General features: G+C 39.5%; 1 protein-coding gene across 7 annotated transcripts in view; it reads left to right on the forward strand.

Moving 5' to 3' along the window:
• Positions 1 to 21,037, forward strand: part of gria3a (glutamate receptor, ionotropic, AMPA 3a) — a 107,516-nt gene that overhangs the window by 64,087 nt on the left and 22,392 nt on the right. For all 7 annotated transcript variants that reach the window (XR_008566420.1, XR_008566419.1, XM_054755702.1 and 4 more), the window contains exons 5-11: positions 1,022 to 1,075; positions 1,354 to 1,515; positions 1,582 to 1,749; positions 4,055 to 4,159; positions 11,180 to 11,287; positions 13,719 to 13,925; positions 17,993 to 18,366. Coding sequence is in view for 5 of the 7 variants with exons in the window: in XM_054755702.1 (XP_054611677.1) it covers positions 1,022 to 1,075; positions 1,354 to 1,515; positions 1,582 to 1,749; positions 4,055 to 4,159; positions 11,180 to 11,287; positions 13,719 to 13,925; positions 17,993 to 18,366 (1,178 nt within the window). In the remaining 2 variants the exon portion in view is untranslated. The remainder of the gene's footprint in view (positions 1 to 1,021; positions 1,076 to 1,353; positions 1,516 to 1,581; positions 1,750 to 4,054; positions 4,160 to 11,179; positions 11,288 to 13,718; positions 13,926 to 17,992; positions 18,367 to 21,037) is intronic.

The following is a 21,037-nucleotide window of genomic DNA, read 5'->3' on the forward strand; positions in this document are numbered from 1 at the left end:
TGATGTGTGGTTTTTGAGGGAAAGGGCCTATTTTCAAAGAAAAAAATATCAAAATAAAACATATGCTTCTTTTAGTGGAAAATCTGCAAATTCCCGTGAATGCTGAATTGCGAATGTGCGTGGATCCGCTGAGCAGCTGAGTCGTTCCCTATTGGAATTGAGGTGTTAGCTTTCGAGACTTTGTGGTGTGAGACAAAAAGTGTGTTGGTGACAAACAGGAGCTGTGCACAACACTGGGAGTCTTGTAGCTTCATTTGCAGTTTGTTGTGCTTCTGCACCTGTGTCAGTGCAGCTCCTCCTCCCATGGGCGCATTGGTTAAGAAGTAGGAGTCCAACTTGTATTTGTGGCGGAGCATACAGTAGAAACTAATGACATATTTTTGGAGACAGACACTAAGAGTGTCAATCAAAATTGAGCATTATTCTGTTTTTCCATGCATCTCCTTATACTGGCTAATAGTTAGTTGTGCAAGTGTGCTCAGAAAGACACTGTGGACAGTAGAAATGCTGCCTGACTATGCTTATCTAAACTGTGGGGGAGTGCTGCAAGAGAAAAGTAAGAAAAAGAACACAATGCACCGCCCCCATTGTGCCATTTTTAAGCTGCTATAGAGAATCTGACTGGCTAGGAAATATGGAGAAGTAAAGGAGGATTTGCCTGGTGAAGAAGTTGTCTGTGGCGCACTGCAACAATTTGGGTCTAATTAGAAGGCAGCGATGCGAGTGGGAGCAGGAAGGAGGCCCACTGCAGAGAAGAAGCAGAGCGAGAGGGCAGTTTTGCTGCAGCCTTGACCTTATTTTACTTGTTGAAGTTAATGGAAAGGAACAGGCGCTGTCATCATGGCATCTCTCCTCATGTATGTGTGTCTCCCGCCAAAAAAAAAACCTCACACGTTGAAACGCTCTCACACGTTCCCTTGCAAATGTCACTCTTTCTCACATTGTGTTCTTCATGTGTTTTGGTTATACAACTGTTTGCCGTGTTAGGAGCTGTGACTCACTGGATGTTTCTTCCTTGTAGGTGGTGACCGCAGGAAAGAACACCAGAGGATACCACTATATCCTTGCCAACCTGGTGAGAAATGATACAACACAACAGCAATATTTTAAAAACTTGTCTCAGTGAGCTGCAGCACAGTATTGGACATCACTTGGTTTTGTATCAAAATATAAGATGGTGTTTTACCTGTAGAGAAAAGCCTGAAAATGACTTATAGATTTATACATGCAAGCCAACAGGCCCACAAATGAGTCAGAGCCTTTCTTCCTGTCACTTACAAACACTAGTGAATTAGGGATTTTTTCTTGCAGCTAATATTCCAACGTTAACCCGTTGCACTCTTTTACTTGCAGGGTTTTTCCAACATGAGCTTGGACAGGGTCTTTTCCGGTGGCGCCAACATCACAGGCTTCCAGATCATCAGCCCGGAGAGCGCCATCGTGCAGCAGTTCCTTCAACGCTGGGAGCGTCTTGATGAAAGAGAATTCCCAGAAGCCAAAAACGCTCCACTAAAGGTCAGCGAGTCTTTTGTTTGTTTTTAATCTTAAAACAACTGACCAGTGGTTTCTTATGTGTCACAGTACACATCGGCGCTGACCCACGACGCCATTCTTGTCATTGCTGAGGCCTTCCGCTACCTTCGGCGCCAGCGTGTGGACGTGTCCCGCAGGGGCAGTGCAGGCGACTGCCTCGCTAATCCTGCTGTGCCCTGGAGTCAAGGCATTGACATTGAGAGAGCTCTCAAAATGGTGAGCATGTTCACTGTCCAACTCACATTTGGTTTTATTCTGATGGCTGCAAAAGCTCGAGTTACAGACTTTCTTTTCAAAGCATTCCACACAATTGTATGTGCATATTTTTTGCATGCTAACTATCAAAATGCAATTGCATCACATACCAAAATGGTCTTTTATATAAGTGGACCAGGCTGGACATCTCTCAAGTCATGTAAGCGTCTGTGCTAACAATATTTTGTACAAATGATACTGCATGCTAAAATGGTAATGTCTAGGGACGTCCATGGCCGATATTATTAAATTAAATCAGTTGATATCGATATTGTGTTGGTAATGAAGTGTTGTACAATATCAGTATATCGGTAAGAAAGCCAATATTAAGCATCTCTGTCAAAAAGTCTTCCTTTGCAGAGATAATGATGCTTTGTGTTTATCGGTACCGTTCATTCTGATTGTGCGGGAGTTCCTTCCAATCATACTAAATAATAAGTATAAAAAAGACATAACAGAGCATTGTTGGATAATGGTGAGTACTTACAAAGAAATGAAGGGTTAATCATAGGGTTGTCCAATAAGCCACTCATAGTTATCGGCCCGATATTGGCATAAAAATGTGATAACATTGCTTAATCATGTAATTAGTACTGTGCTGCTCACAAGCCTGTGATGAAGAAGTAACTCTTTATTTAGCAGGCAGAGTAACAACAAAGCTCACAATGAACTTACCAGCTCCATAGAATTTGTGCGGGGGGGGGGGGGGGGGGTTACGGTACTTTTCCACACACCATTCTTATTCACTTATTCTTATTCACTTAAGTCAATGCAAATACAGTATATGTGTATGTATGTAAATATGAGTTTGGATGTAGTAGTGCAGCTACAACTTAGCTTTTCTTCACGTCTCCTCCCCCTGGACTTCATCTGTTGGTGCCATTAGCAGTGTCACAGTGCCCTCTACTGGTCAAGCATGTGAAATATGGACTTAAATATAAATAAATATGGACTTATAAGGCAAAATACATGAAAATATAGACCAGTCGGCTTGTGTTCGTATCTCTGAATGTTCGCTAGTTGGATGTTCGTAAGTTGGGGACTTAGTGTACTTGGGAAACAGTTAGGCACAAGGCACAAGAAACACAAATGTATTCTTATATAAAATATGTAATACATGAATTATCTACTCAGAGATGGGTGGAGCAGCCAACAAAATAACTGTACTCATTTAAGAGTATTGTTACTTTACACCAATTTTACTCAAAAAAAAGATATGTGATGTTACACATTTCGGTATCGGTTGTTATCAGAATCGGAAATAGAGAGTTGGAGAATATCGGCATATTGGTTATTGGCAAAAAAAGCCAATACCAGACATCCCTAGTTAATAATATGTGTAGTAGTGATTAGACACAGCACTGACAAATACAATAGAAAAGAACATAGTTGGATAATGGGTGAGTACTGACAATGAATTCACAAGAATGAAGTTAGTAATAAGTATAGTAGTGATTAGACAAAGCATTGCCAAATAAAATAGACATAACATGACATATCTGGATAATGGGTGAGTACAGACAATGAACTCACAAAGGAATGAAGAGTTAGTAGTGAGTGTTGTAGTGTTTAGACATAGCATTGTATGTACGGTACACAGTGTTTCAAGACTCTTCTTCCTTGTACTTTGCCAACATCAACAGCTTGTACTGTTTCTTGAAATCGCAAATTTGAGTGCATTGTTTGAGTTCCTTGCTCAATCCGTTCCATAATTTGATTCCGTATACTAAAACGCTGAAGGTCTTTAGCGTTGTTCTCGCGTGTAAGTGTTTTAAGTTACATTTTCATCTGAGGTCACATTTCTCCTCTCTTGTTGAGAAGAATTGTATAACATTTTTGGGTAATAATTTGAGCTGTTTGGAAATGTACTAAGTCAGTCAATTCTAATAATTGTGATTTTAGAAATAGATGATTTGTATGTTCTTTATATGCGGCATTATGGATTATCGTAACTGATCGTTTTTGTAGTACATTTAGCGAGAGGAGTAGGTTTTATAGTTATTTCCCCATATCTCCACGCAGTAAGTTAGATATTAGTTAGGTAATACCAGAGAGGAATAGAGTGTATGGAGTGATTTTTGATCAAGGACAAATTTTGCTTTATTCAATATTGATGTATTTCTCGCCACTTTATGTTGTATGTTTTTAATGTGAGCTTTCCAGCTCATCTTTTCATCTACTATGACCCCCAGAAATGTATTTTCTTTCAGCCTTTCAATGTCCACTCTATCCATTAAAGCATTGCTCTCCTCTTGTTGCCTGGCAGGTCCAAGTTCAAGGTATGACAGGAAACATCCAGTTTGACACATTTGGTCGAAGGGCTAACTACACAATCGATGTGTATGAAATGAAGACGGGAGGTCCCAGGAAGGTATGTGAGCGCACACCAGAGACATCACAAAATAATAAATTGTAATGCCCGTTATAATACAGTATTATAGAGACAATATTGCATTGACCAGAAAGTAAGATTTTATTATTTTTTTAAGTATTTACAATTTTTTTCCTCTAGAACAAAATGTACGTAAAATGTTATGTGAGGGTCTAGAGATTTATACATGCAAACCAACAGGTGGCACCAAACGACTTCCCCCCCAAGCGAGTCAGAGCTTTTCTTCCTGTCACTCACACGCCTGCACACAAGTGACTCGTGATAAGGAGCCGTGACACTGGAAAATGTGTCTCAAAGGTTGAGTTAGTTGGTGTGTACCCACTAAATGACAATTAAGTTGAGCAGCAATGAGCTAAAACCCCGAGGTATCAACTTGTTGTCCAGCGTGGCTCGAAAGGTGTCAGGGATTGAGTTTTCCGAACGTACTTTTGCACAGACACACCAGCTGGCATCTGCTGCATATGAGGGGTCTCATAAGATTTCTCGTTCAGAAAAAAAAAATGTGGGGACTAGGCCTGGGACAATAATAAATAAATAAATTAAACAAACAATAAATGAAAATGAACTTAATAATTTTGCCGGCCCCAATATATTGCCTTGTGCATGCGTGCTTGTTTTCCTCATCTCTCGCCTCCAAACAGGCAGGAAGAGGTTTCAATCTGTGCATGGTTTTCAGCACCATGGCGCGTTTGTTCCATAGAGCAACGGCATGAATGAAGTGAGTCCTTTTGTCAGTCAAACAGTCTCTTTGTCTCGGTGGGTGGAGGCGGGGTTGCTGCGATGATTGACCAAGTGGCGTAAAGCAGTGACCACCAACCTTTTTCAGCCCAAGATTCAGCACAAGAAGATCAATTTTGAGGTCGCAAAGGCAGATTTTGAGCCAAAAAATAATGTGCGATACCTACTGTTGTGTGCGCAGGCACATCAATGTCCTCCCTCACTCCTTCTCTCCCTCTCTTTCAACCTCTGCAAGCTTGTCACACAACGCTTGTTGGTCGCAGGGTGAGGTGAGCTATTGTGCGTGCGCTGGTACCTCCGGCCAGGTTTTGGGGACTGGGCTCCTGGCTGGAGCTTGCAGGTTGCGTGCCTGGAGAGCGGCGAGGCGTGCGGGCATGTTCAGTGTTCATAATACTGTACATGCCTGTTGGTCACTCTCAGGGAGGGGAAGGCGCTGATATATAATAATAATACATTCTTTTTCTAATATTCTCACGATCGACCTGCAGAGTCCCAAAGATCTACTGGTCAATCGAGATCGACGTGTTGGTGAACCCTGGTGTAAAGAGAGATGGCCTCGAAACCGCAATATAAATCGGGAGCGTTTGCTGCCTTGCAATACCTTGCTGTCGTGAGTTTAGACTGCCTTTCAACTGGATATTAAGCTCACCTTGACCACGTTAGCAACAATGGAAGTTGACAGAAGAAGCCTGACGTTCTATAGGACGGTTGACCTCTCCTCTAAAAAGACTCCTTTCATGATGTCCATCTGTTGTGACTGATTAAAATGCAGCCAAAATGAAAGAGCACATTTAGCAGATCTGTCACATGTCCTCGGGATCCTTGAGGAGGAGACTGTTAAATCTATTGTGTGCTCATGTGGCCAACATTTACTTTGGATTTTCAGCCAAGCAATAACTGTCATCCTTGTATTGTCGGCAAGACCGTGACAAACAGTCAGACATCAACGTGCGTCACCGCACAACAGCCAGACACTCCACGTGTGTGTGTGTTTGTGTGTGTGTGTGTGTGTGTGTGCAATCATTCTCTAAAAGTGCAAGGACTTGTGTCTTGCAAAGAGCTCAGCTTCCTCAGCAGATTTGAATTACAGTGGAAGCTCGAGTAACGTCGAAAATTTACACCATAATTTTGCCTCAGTTTGCGTGCTTTTTTCGGTTAGCGTACAATACGGCGTACGTCTTGTCATGTTGTTAGTACACTGCGGGAGTCCAACTGTTTTCTTAATGTATTTTTTTTATCACAAAAAGAATGAAAGTGATAAATACACATTTAAGGTTATTTACCTTCACTGAAGACCTGACTCTTCCCAAAGTCATGATGTGGCAGAGAGATCACGTCTTTAATGAAGGTAAAAGTAACCTTAAATGTTCATTTGTCCCTTTGATTTATCATTGAAATGTATTTATATGTCTTTCAAATTGTTTTCTCCATGTAAAGCTATGATTGTAAAACTATAAAAACGTGTTTTATGTTGACATTTTTGGCTTTCTGGAACGGATTAATTGGATTTAGATGATTTCTTATGGGAAAAATTGATTCGATTGACGTCCGTTTCAGTTGGAGTTGGACCTTCTGGAAGGAACTAAGGACGCTAACCAAGGTTTCATCGTCTAGATACCTGTACAGTTGTGCTCATAAGCTGACACACCCCGGCAGAATTGGTGGTTTCTGTCTGTGGTTGTCTCTGTAGCATTATAGAGTGGGCATACAGCGAGCGGAGGGAGTGTGACCAATCACAGCGGAGTGGGCTCGCAGGGAGGCGTACCTGGAGGAGGGCCGGAAGTGGAGTAAATTACACAGACCGTTTGAGCGGGAGGCAGGAAACCTGCAGGAAGAGGTGCAGAAGCTGGACAATCTAGAAAGCGTTCTGTGCAAGTTATCGTGTGTAGCTGGAGTCCAGAACGTAATACAAAGGCCGAAAATGGGCATAATGACCCTGATTAAAAGTTTACATACCCTAGTTTTTCCTAGCTACTCAGTTGTTTGATGACTCTGCTTCACTGATCACCATTGTCTTAAAATTAAAATTTGAGACACTTTTTGCAGTGCCGCGACAACAGGAAGAAAAGCTCTGACTCGCTCGGGGAGAAGTTGTTCGGTGCCACCTGTTGGTTTACATGAATACATCTCTTGACCCCAAATATAAGATGACCTGTCCAACTCCTTTGGTCAATACTTGAGCACAATCATTACCTCCTCACACAACATTAACAGCAGAGAATGGAGGCCTCCATCAAGGACTCAACAAAAATCAATGATCAAATGGATTTTACTGTTTCTGACTATGAAAATAGGAATTACTTCATGACAAATGATACCAATGACACAACAATTTGTTAATTTGTTTATAGATGTATTTGCTTTTATGAATGCATCATCCTGCTTTTTATATGTTAAATATAAATGACTGTAGTCTGGATCGAATCCAGTTAAATTTAGTTTGACATTACAGCTTTATTTCCATTTTTCCTTTTATTAACTTGATTTTTTTTTTTAATAATGACATCACTGCCAAATGGAACATCATGAAAGAGTACCTGTCTATTATAAAAAAACAAATCCTGGTTGCAATATGGAAAAGTGTACACAGGAAGTTGCACACAAAGTCACACAGATGAAAACATAACCTTCTTGGTGCAGGTAGAAATAACTTATGAAATTGGTTTTGGACTTTAATACCAGCAGATAAACAAATGTGATCTCGTAGTTCTGTACTGTAGCTGCACACACACAGAGACACAAAGCCACACACACTCACACTGCAGTGGCTTGACACCCCGCCTGCAAATGCTGGCATGGAAACTCGCCCTGTCCTGTCCACATGTCTCAGCTTGCACGGCAACATGTGAGCGAGCGACCCACAGCGTCATTGTGCCACCTGCAGTGACACCCGAGTGAGTAGTGAGTCTCATGAGAGGCTCATTCTTGATCCTTACATGAGTACAATGAGACTATTATCCTAACACTTTGTTTTAAAGGGTCACTGACATGATTTGCCAACTTTGCTTAAATATGTTCTGTGTTGTTTGTAATTATGTTCTGTGTTGTTCGTTTTATGAAGGTGAACGGTAAATTAACAAAAATAACATCAATTGTTCATGACGGGAGCCGTGACGAACTCCAGTCGTAGAAAAGGGGCGTTTCCCAAGTGACGTCAACGCAGTCGAACTTCACAAGTAAACAAACTTCGTGGTATACGACACAGAGGATGTTTACAGTGATTATAGCAAAGATTTGAGCGATGTGTCAGTATTTTTTTGAGGAGGAAGAAACATCTGGAGATGAAATAGAGAACTTGCAGAACGGGGAACTAAGCCGTGTTTATTCGAACAACCGACGATGAAACTAGCCTGTCTGATTCGGAGGTGTCCGATGACAGACATGGAGATGAAGTCGGCTTTAAAGCACAGAGTGCTAAGTGCAAATTACCTTGGAGGTGCTGATCCTGCAATTATTATTTTGAATTAAATGATTAAATTAAATGATTCTTAATGAGCATAAAAGGGTCTTTAGAGCCTTTTTTATTGTTTATAATTGTGTCGCTGTCGCCGCCCCGTCCCCCACCGTCAACATATCGCTGTGAAAATATGTTTTAGAACACGTAAAATGCTTTGAATGCTTGTCGCTATGGTTGCATAGTGTTTAGAATACAATCTTTACAGTAAATAAGACATGACTTACTCTGTTCTCTGGCATCTTCGACGTTGTTCTTCTTCCCTTTTTTTCTGTGTAGCATAGCATCAGCAATAGCATCCTAGCATCCATTTTATATTATTATAAATTATACCATACTTTCAAGCCAAATGTTTCTTTAGTGAAATGAACATTGCAAAGAACAGAACGCGAGGTGAGTGTCCATTTGTCACTCGTCCTCTGCAGTCGCTTCGTTCATTGTAGTCTTAAACCTTTGTTTTTTGGAAAATAAAACAAATTTACAGTATCACTCGGACACTGTGAACAGCCAGCGGCAGCCCAATAATTTGTCATGACTACTATTATGATTAAAAATATGCTGAACGAAGTCGACGAGCTACCTCGACAAACGTTTGTTTACTGCGCTTTCGCTGAGAGGGTCGTCTGCGCTGATGTCACTTGGGAAACGCCCCTTTTCTGCGACTGGAGTTTGTCATGTCATTTTTGCAAATTTACCGTTCGCTTTCATAACAGAAACAACGTAGAACATGATTACAAACAATATAGAATATATTTAAGCAAAGTTGATAAATCATGTCAGTGACCCTTTAAGGATTATTTCATGCTCTACTGATATACAGTCATGGGAAAAATTACTAGACCACCCTTGTTTCTTCATTTTCTTGTTCATTTGAATGCCTGATACAACTAAAGGTACCTCTGTTTGGACAAATATAACAACAACAACAAAAATAGCTCATAAGAGTTACATTTTTTGGTAGTTCAATGCTATAGCTATTCATTGATTTTGGTTATTATCAAGAAAACCATGGAAGTTGCTAGATATCAGCTCTTAAATTCAACTCTTATGAGCTATATTTGTTATCATCATTATATTTGTCCAAACAAATGTACCTTTAGTTGTACCAGGCATTAAAATGGATCAATAAAATGAAGAAACAAGGGTGGTCTAACCATTTTTTCCATGACTGTATGTGTGTTATGTTATGAGAGCAGCAAAACATTACGTTTGTCTCCCTCAACCCATGCTGCCTTCTTGTTATGTAAGAGAACATTTGCAGAGCCCTGAATAGCTTCCTCCTACTCAGCTGAAGCAAGGTGAAGTGAGTGGTACCAGAAACAGAGAAACTCACCATATAAGCGATATTGGTAATGTCACAATAAAGGGGTAATTGAGAAACCTGTCTTTTGGACAAAAAACAATAAAGAAATGGCATTATTGAAAGAAAAATACATAATTATTAGCAGTGGGTAGCGTTGGCTATCATTTACATATTATCTGACATCGTTGCCAAATCGATACTCTTGACAAAAGTAAAACATACAAATTTTGTCCAATGCCTTTTTATTTTTACGACCAATTGTAATGTCAATACTTCAATACAACATAACGTAATGTAATGTAATATAACAATTACATTTTGGAATTTTGCCCATCATCCACAATCATTATGTGAGACAAGAACACATTTGTCTTCCAGATATAGAAGATATAACAATAGCTAAGAAAAAACGCTGCTAAGAATGCTTGTCATGGGAAAAGCCCTCTGAAAAAGTCTCAAAAAAAGCGCCAACATTTACATATAATGTGACATGCATATTAACCAAGCTACAGCAACATTTTTATTATTATTATTGACATTGTTACACCGATCAAACTGGTGAATTGACACCTTGCCACACCACTCCGGCTAGCTACTAGCCGGCTAGCGACTAGCTTCACCACATACTCACCCGCAGTGTGTCAGCGCCCCACGCACAAGCCTACCAAAAAGGTAACGCTACATGTTGGAGCTACCGCCACTGCTGCTGTGTTTTTAGTTTTGAGTTTGGAAAAGTTAATGCTAGGTGTAGGCATTAATGTTGCTATGTGAAACCAACGTCCGGTAATGTTTAAAAGGACCAAAATATGGCAAAATACTGTAAGTATTACGTTATCTTGAATGTACCTGTTAGTACACGGTCACAGCATGTACATAAAACCATAAAACCGTGTTGGAGGTTTTTGGAGGTGTTTTAATAGCAGTCTTGGTGTGTCCCATTATGTGCAGTAATGAACCGTCTCTTTTCATCTGTTTATCTTTAGAACGCACAGAAAAGAGAAACACGTGCGTGTTCATATCTTACAGAAGGATTGTGGATGATAGTCAAAGTTAACAAAAAAATCCTTAAATTCATAACAAATTGTTTTGATTATTGCAGGAGAATCAGCAGCAATAGAGAACACAGAGTATGTACAAGAAAATAGAAGAAATATTCTACAGTACTCTAAGTGCATATGTTTCATCATTCGAGCAGAAATTGATAGTTGATACACAATTGTGGTGATGTTAAATTGGCGTTACAAGGCTGGTTGCTAGTTAATCCTCCGTGCAAGAGTTGTGTATTAATTGAACAAAATGAGTTTACTTACATAACGTCACTTGCACAATATCACCTTCGATGCGAGCTTTGTGTCAAAAATAGACTTTTATATGGCTGCATCAGTTAATGGTGGTTTTTCCCCATTTGCTGGTAGGCATACTGGCGATACTGATCGCAATGAGGTTGTGTTGTATGACTGTTGGCTTCTTGTAATAACCCTCATCATTTCTGTTGTTTTTTCAGATCGGCTACTGGAATGAATATGAAAAATTTGTATATGTAATGGATCAGCAGGTCACCAACGAGTCGTCTTCTGTGGAAAACCGAACAATTGTGGTCACTACTATTATGGTACACTCTCAAGCAGGTTTTAAGTGTTTTCACCTCAAGATTTCTGCCACTCAAGGTCAAGGTGTCCATTGTTGCAATCTGTCCTGGGAGGGTAGAATTATTTTCTTTTGAGTTTGCTTTCCATCCACTCACTACATGTTGAAACAGTCGACTCACAAAGAGTGTTTCAACTGTATCCGTGTGGGTGTCAAAGCATTTTGGTTTTTTTATACTCCAGTGGGCTGTTGTAGTAGTGACATCACAATAACGGCTTTGGTAATAGTAACGATAGAGATAAACACCTATTCACATTCAATGCGTACGTAAGTAACAGTGATTCCGTCTCATCAAGTAAACAGCTCAGTGGCAGAGCCTCGAGATTTGAGAGGACATAAACAACCAAGGGTCAGCCTCCCTTGGTTGCTTATCCCTGCTTTCCCTATAAAATGTACTCCTCATTTAAACTTACCCGGGGATCGTAATATTCTTGTGCCAGCAGTAAAGATTCATACATAGCTCATAGCGAAATGACTCATCAGCCATCTTTAAATGTAAAATAAGGTGCGCCTTATCTTACATTTAAAACCTTGGCCTTATCTTCCTTCTGACTTTGTCTATTATGTTTTCATCTTAGGCAAATTCAGAACACAAAAAAAAAATCTTTTAGCATCTTGAGTGTGTGATAGTGTGATATTCCTCGTATTATTGTAGGAGCATCATAGTCATTTAGTACCATCCAAGTTCTGGATGAAAGTTTCATTAAGATCAGCAACAAAATACAACCTGATCTGATGAGATTTGACTAACATAAATCAACATCGAAACATGTCCAATGGGATTTTCCAAGGTCAATTTCAATTGCTGCAAATGCACAATCTGGATCAGATCCGGTGACCCTGCACACTCATCACATTTAATTCACCAGCTAAAGTTAAACAATGTAATGAAAGGTCGTCGTGTCCTATTAAGGGTCCCATATTATAGTATTTTTTAACAACACGTTTCTAATGTTCCATAATAGTGTATTGAAAGGGTGGTTCTCCAAAATCTAGCCAAAAGAAGTGGGACAGGAGGACACAAGCAACACTAGCATAGCTATGTGACATTACACTCACATTTTAGATTATGCTATGTTAGCCTAGCCGCTGAATGAAAAAAACAAATCAAAGTTACAGCTCCATGTCTGTAGCTAACTGATGAATAGTTGGCAGAGCTCCAGGCGGTATTTTAGGATGTGTAGTGAAGCCTCCTTTTTTATGGGGCGGGCTCATCTAGCTAGGCACGGGTCAGAGACAAAAAAAAATACTTATTATTTTTTACTTATTACTTATTGTATGTGTAATTTAGCAAAAACATTCTGATAGACATGATAAACACTGAAAGGTATTCTGAGGGCATTGAATCTATTGTAACTGGACTGTTCAGTTTGTCTTAGAAGTGTCCGAGTGTCATCCGAGCAGGTTTCATCCGTTCATGCTGAACTACTAGGTAGGACAGCTCTAGTCTGACTAGATGGGACAGATGCAGTCTGAGGGGTTGGTGCGGGATCCAAAGTGGGACTCTTTTGTGGTGCAAAGCAACAGTCGTTGGCTTCAGGCGCATCCATGACCACTGTTACATTGGAATGGACGGCTAATGAAATGGTACCACCCAAACGACTATAGTATCTCAACGACTGTCATTTTGCACTACAAAAGTGTGAAACCGTTCATGTCTGTACCTTCAGAGGATAAATACTTTCAACCCCTCAGACTAGAACTGTCCTACCTAGTTGTTGAGCATGAACGGATGAGAGGCAAAACATCTTCAAAGACAAACTGAACAGTCCAAATGGGACTGATTCAATGCCCTTCAATTCAATGATGAATGAGAATATTCACAGATGCAAAGAAAAGTATGCATCTAATGATCCATCCAAGACAATGACTGGATGATTGTCCAATGAGATCGGCACTGGAGTGCCTGTAACGTTTCTTCTGTCACTGATGTTTACTTTATGAAATGGAAAAGTTCTTTGTACAGCTTGTAACGCACCCTCCTTCCCCTATGTGCTATGCTGACGCAATGCACGCACGCACGCACAATCCAATCTTCCCACCATGCCCCCCACACAAAGTCATAGATTTAGGATGAGGTTCGTATGAGGGAGCCCTGACTTTCCGCTTCCTGCGCTACTCTTCCCGCTGGCCCACTTGGCCTATTTACTGCAGCAGCGGCCCGCTTTTTTTGTGCGCGTGTTGACCCCCCTGTGCTCTAGTTGCGTGGCTGTAAGCTGATGCTGAGTGATCACCGTCCACTGTATGCGTGTGTGTGTGTGTCATTTGTTCTTGCTGTCCCCCCAGCATGCGTGCATGCCTCTGTGTTGATGCATCTGTGTGACCGCTGAGGTCCAACCACTCTGCATATGTGCGTTTTGTCTTTACCTTCTACTCAAACTGTGTCTAATTAACAGGAAGCGCCGTATGTGATGTACAAGAAAAACTATATGCAGCTGGAGGGGAATGACAGATATGAAGGCTACTGTGTCGATTTAGCTTCTGAAATTGCCAAACATGTGGGGATAAAATATAAGCTGTCTGTAGTGCCGGATGGCAAGTATGGAGCCAGAGATCCAGAGACCAAGACTTGGAACGGGATGGTGGGTGAACTGGTTTATGGGGTAAGTGTCACTTTAATGTAGTTATTATATCAGAGAGTCATCACTGGTCAATTTGAATGAAAAGCCACTTCTTTGTGTATAATTACAGTGGAACCTCTGAAGCTGTACACAACCGGTCCTTTGTTCAGATTTCAAAACCATTTTTTTTACACATTTTTAACTGTATAGGCCATCTTTTAAATGGCATTTCAAAACTCTTAACTGTCAGACATGTCACATTTTAGCCAAATTTTCTTGTCATCTACAAGTCTAATAGATGATTTTGGTATCAAAGTGAATGGTCACTGTAAATGTAGAAATATACATACGGTATCTATTGTCCTGGGTGAGTATGAAGGATGATGGAACACCACACAACTTCCCGTGTATATTCATTGGATGCATGTTTTTCCAAAAACTATGCTCAAATGCTCAATTATATGACTTCAAGATCATTTGAGAACAATTCTTATGTGTTGCAGCTAAAATGAGCTAGAGTGAGACATTTATTCATTTCATTATTTTGAACCATTCGTCAGTGCAGTCGTCATTTCCGCGTTGAATTTTGCATTTTGACTCTATCACTGTTTTTCAAAATATATTCAGTAAATCAGCACTGTTTAGTCTATTAGTGCTATTAGTCGAGAAATATGCATATTTAAGGAAATTTAGCTTATTTCTGGTCTAAATTAAGCATAAAAATTGATAAATTAATTAAAATACCAATATAAGGCATTCAGAAGATTTAAATACATGTTTCTACACTGGTCACTAGGTGTCAGTAATGTTACACTGAGGAGACAATAGCCATCGCAAGAAGCAATAAGCAATAAGAAATTCTCCCAATGCTAACGTGTGAGTCAAAATTATTATTTTCTTATTTATGTCTTAAATGTCTTATTTTCTGTCTTTAATGTCTACTATATTGGGTAATAGGAGTGTAAAGGTGACTATGGGTTGTTATTTCATGTTTAGAGGGCTGTAATGATGTATTTAGAAAGTCGTAAACAGGTTTTCTATGTTCTAAATATGAAATATTCCATTTATAAATAAGGAATTCTACTTTGCTGCGATTGGCTGGCGATTGGCTGGCAACCAGTCGAGGGTGTACCACGCCTCTCGCCCGAATTCAGCTGGGATAGGCTCCAGCATACCCCCACAACCCTAGTGAGGATAAGCGGCATAGAAAATGGATGGATGGAATTCTACTTTGCGGAAATTCACTAATCACGCTCGGGTCTGGACCCAATTAACCGCAATAAATGAGGGATGACTCTATACTTAGTTGAATTTGCTTTAAATCTTTATAGTGCACACAATAAATGTCTTTAAAAATTAATTATCCTAACCGATCTGGGCAATGTCTGGACAAGCGACGTATAGGACTTTTATTTTACTTATTATTTTCATTTAAAAAACATTTTAAATTATGTTTTTATACTAATATTTAAATTTAATTTAATTAAAATGAATAATATTTATATTGTATATATTGTGAACCTTTTTGTATTTTGTATTTTGTTAGTAGTGCCGCTAAAATACTATTATTTAATTTCTATAAATTTTGTATTTTATTTAATTTTTCATCGAAAACACCAAAAAAACCATTATGTTTTATTATATTGTTTATTATTTTGCATTGCTGCTTTATTGATTTTTTTTTAAGGATTCTATTTATTTTAACATCCATAGTCATTCAATTCACATTATTTTGCTAATTAACGCAAGGTTGATAGTGTTTTTTTTAAACTCATATTTGGTTTTGTTTTCATCATTTGTCATCATTCTTTCTTTCATACAGGAGCTGGAAAAAATGTAAATGACAAATGTTGGACAGTGAAATATTGCAAGTGTCAGCAAGTAAAAGTCATGGTGTGAATGAATTATCCGTAATAGACATTAAATATAAGCTGTGCTTCTTCCTACTCCTTTTCAGACATATTGAATTGTGTAAATGTTACCATGTGATGTTCCTTCATGCAACTTGTTACGCATGTCTAAAAGAAATAAACACACCACACCATTCCATACCAATTAATGCTTAATAGTGAGGCATGCAGCATCCATTTTGAGTTACCAAATATGGTTCCTTGCCAGGTTTAGGGTTAGCATATTTGGGAGTGTGCTGAATGTTAAATATTACAAACGCGTAAACGAGAATTTGACTTCAGAAATGCTTGGTCTGGTCATGTTGAAGTGGCTATGTAACAGGTCTTTGAACACGCTGCACTTCTGACAGCAACCCCTCTTAATATTAGTGATGAAGGGCAGCGTTTGGCTGGCACAACCCCTACTTTCATACAAGCTGTGTAGAAGTAGTTTCCGCCCCTCACATTGTATAAAATGTGTAAGTGAGATTGTTGGGGGTTGGATTGGAGGTGAATCTACCAGGCTGATTCACATTTCAAGAACTGCCCACATAAGCTTCTCCACCTCTGTCTTCCAACCCTCTTGCTTGGTTCATAATGGAGAGTTGGATCAAGACAAAGACACCAGCCAACACAAATGATGGTGACTCATCTCAGATAGAAGATCCTCTCTCTTTCTCTCCTCTTGCACAGCATTCTGAACTCCCACATTCCACCACATTCTTCTACATAAAATACACTGAAGTTCACCAGATGGCTAAGTTATACAGTGGAACCTCCAAAGTAGAGACGCTCATTATTGGCTTTTTACGATATCCGATATACTGATTGTTCAGGCACTTCATTAGAGATACTGATATTAACCGATAGCGATATTGGCAGTAGCTCTTCCCTCAAACTAATGTCAGGTTACATCTTACGTGACGTCAAAATAAGGTAAATACAGCAATATGCAATGAAAGTTATAGAAAAAGTGCCATATTTATTTTTAGACATTTTGTCTCAATAAAACAGTCATTAAAAATGATGACCAATAGACAATAGAAAGGTTAGACTTAATAAATTCACAAATAAGAATTCAATTAAATCATGCTGCACTTTTCTATGTGGCACAAACATCCGTATAAAAACAAAGTAAAGTGCAAAGCATGAAACTCTAGACTAATCAGTGAAATGATAAACTGGGCTCATTCAGCACGTCTCCCGTCGATCATTAGTTTGCTGCATGTCTGAGTCTGAGTGAATTTTCCTGAGGTGTAATATAAGGTTAGAAGTATTAGAGGAAGATACCTTCCTCACCCCGGCAGTGCTTTACAATCATTGCAAATTGCATATTTACAATTTGAAGGCAAAATAACTCCAGACAGCGGACATGCTGAGCTAGCAAGCTCGTTGCTGTGCGGCGCACCACATCATCACTCGTGATATGTACTGATATCTAACTTTTATGCCAAAATGCCCCATATTATTGGACATCAGTGCTCCATAGTTAAACACAATCTCATCCATCACGCTGGTTGACATCCAAGTCGTCCTAATTGAAACGGTCACTGTTAAAAACCTTAAATAAAATGAAGCTGACCTCTGTGTAATAAAAATAAAATAAAATAAAACTACATAGATTTTAAGACAATAGTGATAGCATCAATAGCGATACGGTCACCTGGTGGCATTTTATAAGCATTGCTGGAATTAATAACACTTCTATGTCAAGCAGCATAACAACAATAGTAAATTTCCCCGCTGTGGGATAAATAAAGTACATACATACATAAACCAACGGTCGGTTGATATGATAGCTATTCAACATTGGTTGTGACAAAGAAAAAGCAGAGTCAAAATTGGTGAAATTCATTTGTGTATGTAATTGAGATTTCATTAAATGTATTGCCTCATGTTGTACTGAGCAGCCAGATCCTGTGGTGCAATAAGTTCCATTCCTGGTTCTGTGGTTGTCATCACACGTCTTTGCCATCACTGATGCCCTTCTGTGTTGGCATGACAACAAAAACAAAAGAAAAAGACAGTAAAGCTCATCCTTTAGGGACTCTGATGTGTCCTGATATTCGATGTCCTGTGTGGTGGTGGTTTGAAATCGGAGTTTTGAGGCATATTGTAATGTTCAGCTGTAGAGGTTCCACTGTTCATACATGAAGGCTGTGTTGTTTTCCTGAATATATTTGCTATAACTGTCAATGTGCCTGTTCCCCACCTCCACAGAGAGCTGACATAGCCGTGGCTCCTCTCACTATTACACTGGTACGAGAAGAAGTGATCGACTTCTCAAAGCCCTTCATGAGCTTGGGCATCTCTATTATGATCAAGAAGCCGCAAAAGTCCAAACCTGGTGTCTTTTCCTTCCTGGATCCACTGGCCTATGAGATTTGGATGTGTATAGTGTTTGCCTATATTGGCGTGAGTGTGGTGCTCTTCCTAGTGAGCCGCTTCAGTCCTTACGAGTGGCATCTGGATGAGAACGATGAGGCCAAAGACCCTCAGAGCCCCCCTGACCCGCCCAACGACTTTGGCATATTTAATAGCCTCTGGTTCTCCCTGGGTGCCTTCATGCAGCAAGGATGCGATATCTCGCCAAGGTTGGTTGCCGCGTTCCTTCTCCACCTCTCATCATCTCTTTGCATTTTATAGTCTCTTCCAAACATCTCCATCCCGCCATGGTGCATATAGGTTATTTTAAACTCCTCCTCTCACTTGCCTCACGACACTCGGTCACACCCTTACTTGCGTGTGGGCAGCGGTGCCCTTCATCCACAAAATAACTTATATTCACCATGCTGAGGGCTGTAAAATGCACAGGGCTCATTTCATCGTCAAGTCTTACTTCCTCGTTGACTCTTGGAGGGCTACCGTGTTTTTGCTGCATGTCCCATTTTACGCTCATCAACTTGGTGCATATAACGCATTTCATGTGGAAACGCCGTTGTCGCCTTGTAATGATGAGGTGCCCCCAAGTGACTGCATCAATCACATCACATCACATCCAAAGCCATGACTCCATCCATCTTTGTCGTTCCGTCCCTGACCACTTCTTCAAGGATTCTCCAAGACCCCAAAAAAGAAATCACTGTTTCCTCTCAAATGCTGAGAGATGATGTTACTGACCCAAAATGCCAAGAAAACGATCATTCTGGTTGACACAGCATTTCACGGAAATCCTCAGATACCATGCAAATATGCCCCCTAGTGGCTGTGAGCAGCAAAGGGGGTGACATCACAGCAATCTGATTGGCTGCTTTGTAAGCGTTATGTTCTTCTGGCAGTATCATGGCATCACCATTTACTTTTGTACCGAAAAGTCCAATACTTCAGAGCTGTTTGGAATGAGAAAGGTAATAAATCACTTGTTCCAAATAAAGTGCACATTTTATTTGATTGCGTTTGAGCCAAGCAATGATAATGCCATCATGACTGTTAATGTTGAAAATGTTGTGTTGTTTTGTTGCAAAATGACCGTTTAAATGCATGACTCAGCATTTACACTGTTGTTTGCATTAAACCATGCATACATTGATTATAAAAATACATACATTTTGCCACTATGCCTGTGTACACTGCAACAACGGAAATCTAAGCAAAATAAAATATCTGAGATCTAAGTTTGAAAAATCGTACTGTTGATCAGTAGATGCTGTATATATTTTTTTACATATTCTAGAAGAAAAGTGGATATCCAGGCAATTTATACACGCAAACCGATATGGATCACCAAACAACTTTCCCCCCCACCCCCGAATCAATTCTGAGCTTTTCTTCCGGTCAATTACACAGTTATGATGGTAATTTTAAGATAATGGTGATTAATCAAGCAGAGTCATCAAACAACTATCAAGTAGTTAAGAAATATCCTATCCTATTTATAAGAGTATACTTCCAGTTTTATTTTAAACACATTTGAAACCTACTTAAAAAAAAAAATAATAATTAATCTTATAATAATTTTCCTAAAACAGGTATTAAAAAAGAGGGGTTGTCTTCTATTTGGGCCAATATGGTATTTTTGATGAACAAGATATTTTTCTTGCTGATTTTAAGCAGTATTAAGTATGAACATTTCAGATATTTAATCTTGCTTAGATGTCAGGTTTTGCAGTGTAAAGTGGATGAACAGTCAGCTAAAATCCTGTTTTGTATATATACAGTGTTCCCTCGCTACATTGCATTGTGTTCTGCGTCCTTGTGGTGTATTAGAGTGATCTATCGGTTCTCTGTTGTATGGGTCTGTTATTGTATTTACTAGTGCTACCTGTAGAGGGTGTTGTATACTCACGTGAGAGTTGAAGACGTGTCCAGGCCTTTCCAGTTGTCTCAGTAAATATAAAACCACAACAGTCCTGATTGGCTAAGGGAGAACCCACCCATTGCGTTTTGCGTTCTGATTGGCTGTAGACCATTGTCAATCAATATATGATCGCTAGCGATGAAGGCAGAAATTACGCGGCTGTAGGGCGCCTGGCATGCTGTAAATGAATCTTCGGTTCATGGAGGACGACAAGGAAGAATACGTTTTTAATAAGGATACAAAAACGCTACAGCCTAACAGCGGCAGGATAAGCCACGATCTGAGGAGGGAAATAAGCAGTCACTTCATTTCTTATGTCCAATCTCGTAAGTTGATCATTAAAATTCAAACGAAATTTGAACTTTGAGAGTGCTGAAACCAGAAATGTGATAAAATGTTAATACCTATGTATAAAACGTATGGTGAGGGGTTTTACAGCCTTAAAACATCCATAATAATTGTACAAAAATATAGTTGGCTGCTTCACCACGATCCCCACGATAAACGAGGGAACACTGTACAATGTATATACTGTACGTTACGTACAGTGGAACATATGTTTTTGTCATTAATCTGCTCCAAACGGTCCGATGACAACTGAAAAATACAAAAACTGAATACATTTTTCCATAAGAAATAATGTAAACCCAATAAATCTGTGGTAGACACACAAAAATATTAACACAAAACAAATTTTAGAGAGAATAATTATAGTTTTACATGCAGAAAACAGTGTGGAACACTGTACATAAAATGAAGAATGAAACCTTTATTGAAGATTAGCAAACAGGAGAGGAAGGGAGGGGCGGAAGAGCCATAGAGATCATAACCTCGTACTAGGGACAAACAAGTGAGTAAAAATACTTTAATTACGTTTAGAACTACAAATAAACTTGATTCTTGGTTGCTTGACTTAAAATTGGCCATCACTTCATCAAAACAAAATCATTTTAATATTTTATCTCGGC

This window comes from Dunckerocampus dactyliophorus, chromosome 16, assembly GCF_027744805.1.
Source record: "Dunckerocampus dactyliophorus isolate RoL2022-P2 chromosome 16, RoL_Ddac_1.1, whole genome shotgun sequence".
In the NCBI taxonomy this organism is placed as follows: Eukaryota; Metazoa; Chordata; class Actinopteri; order Syngnathiformes; family Syngnathidae; genus Dunckerocampus; species Dunckerocampus dactyliophorus.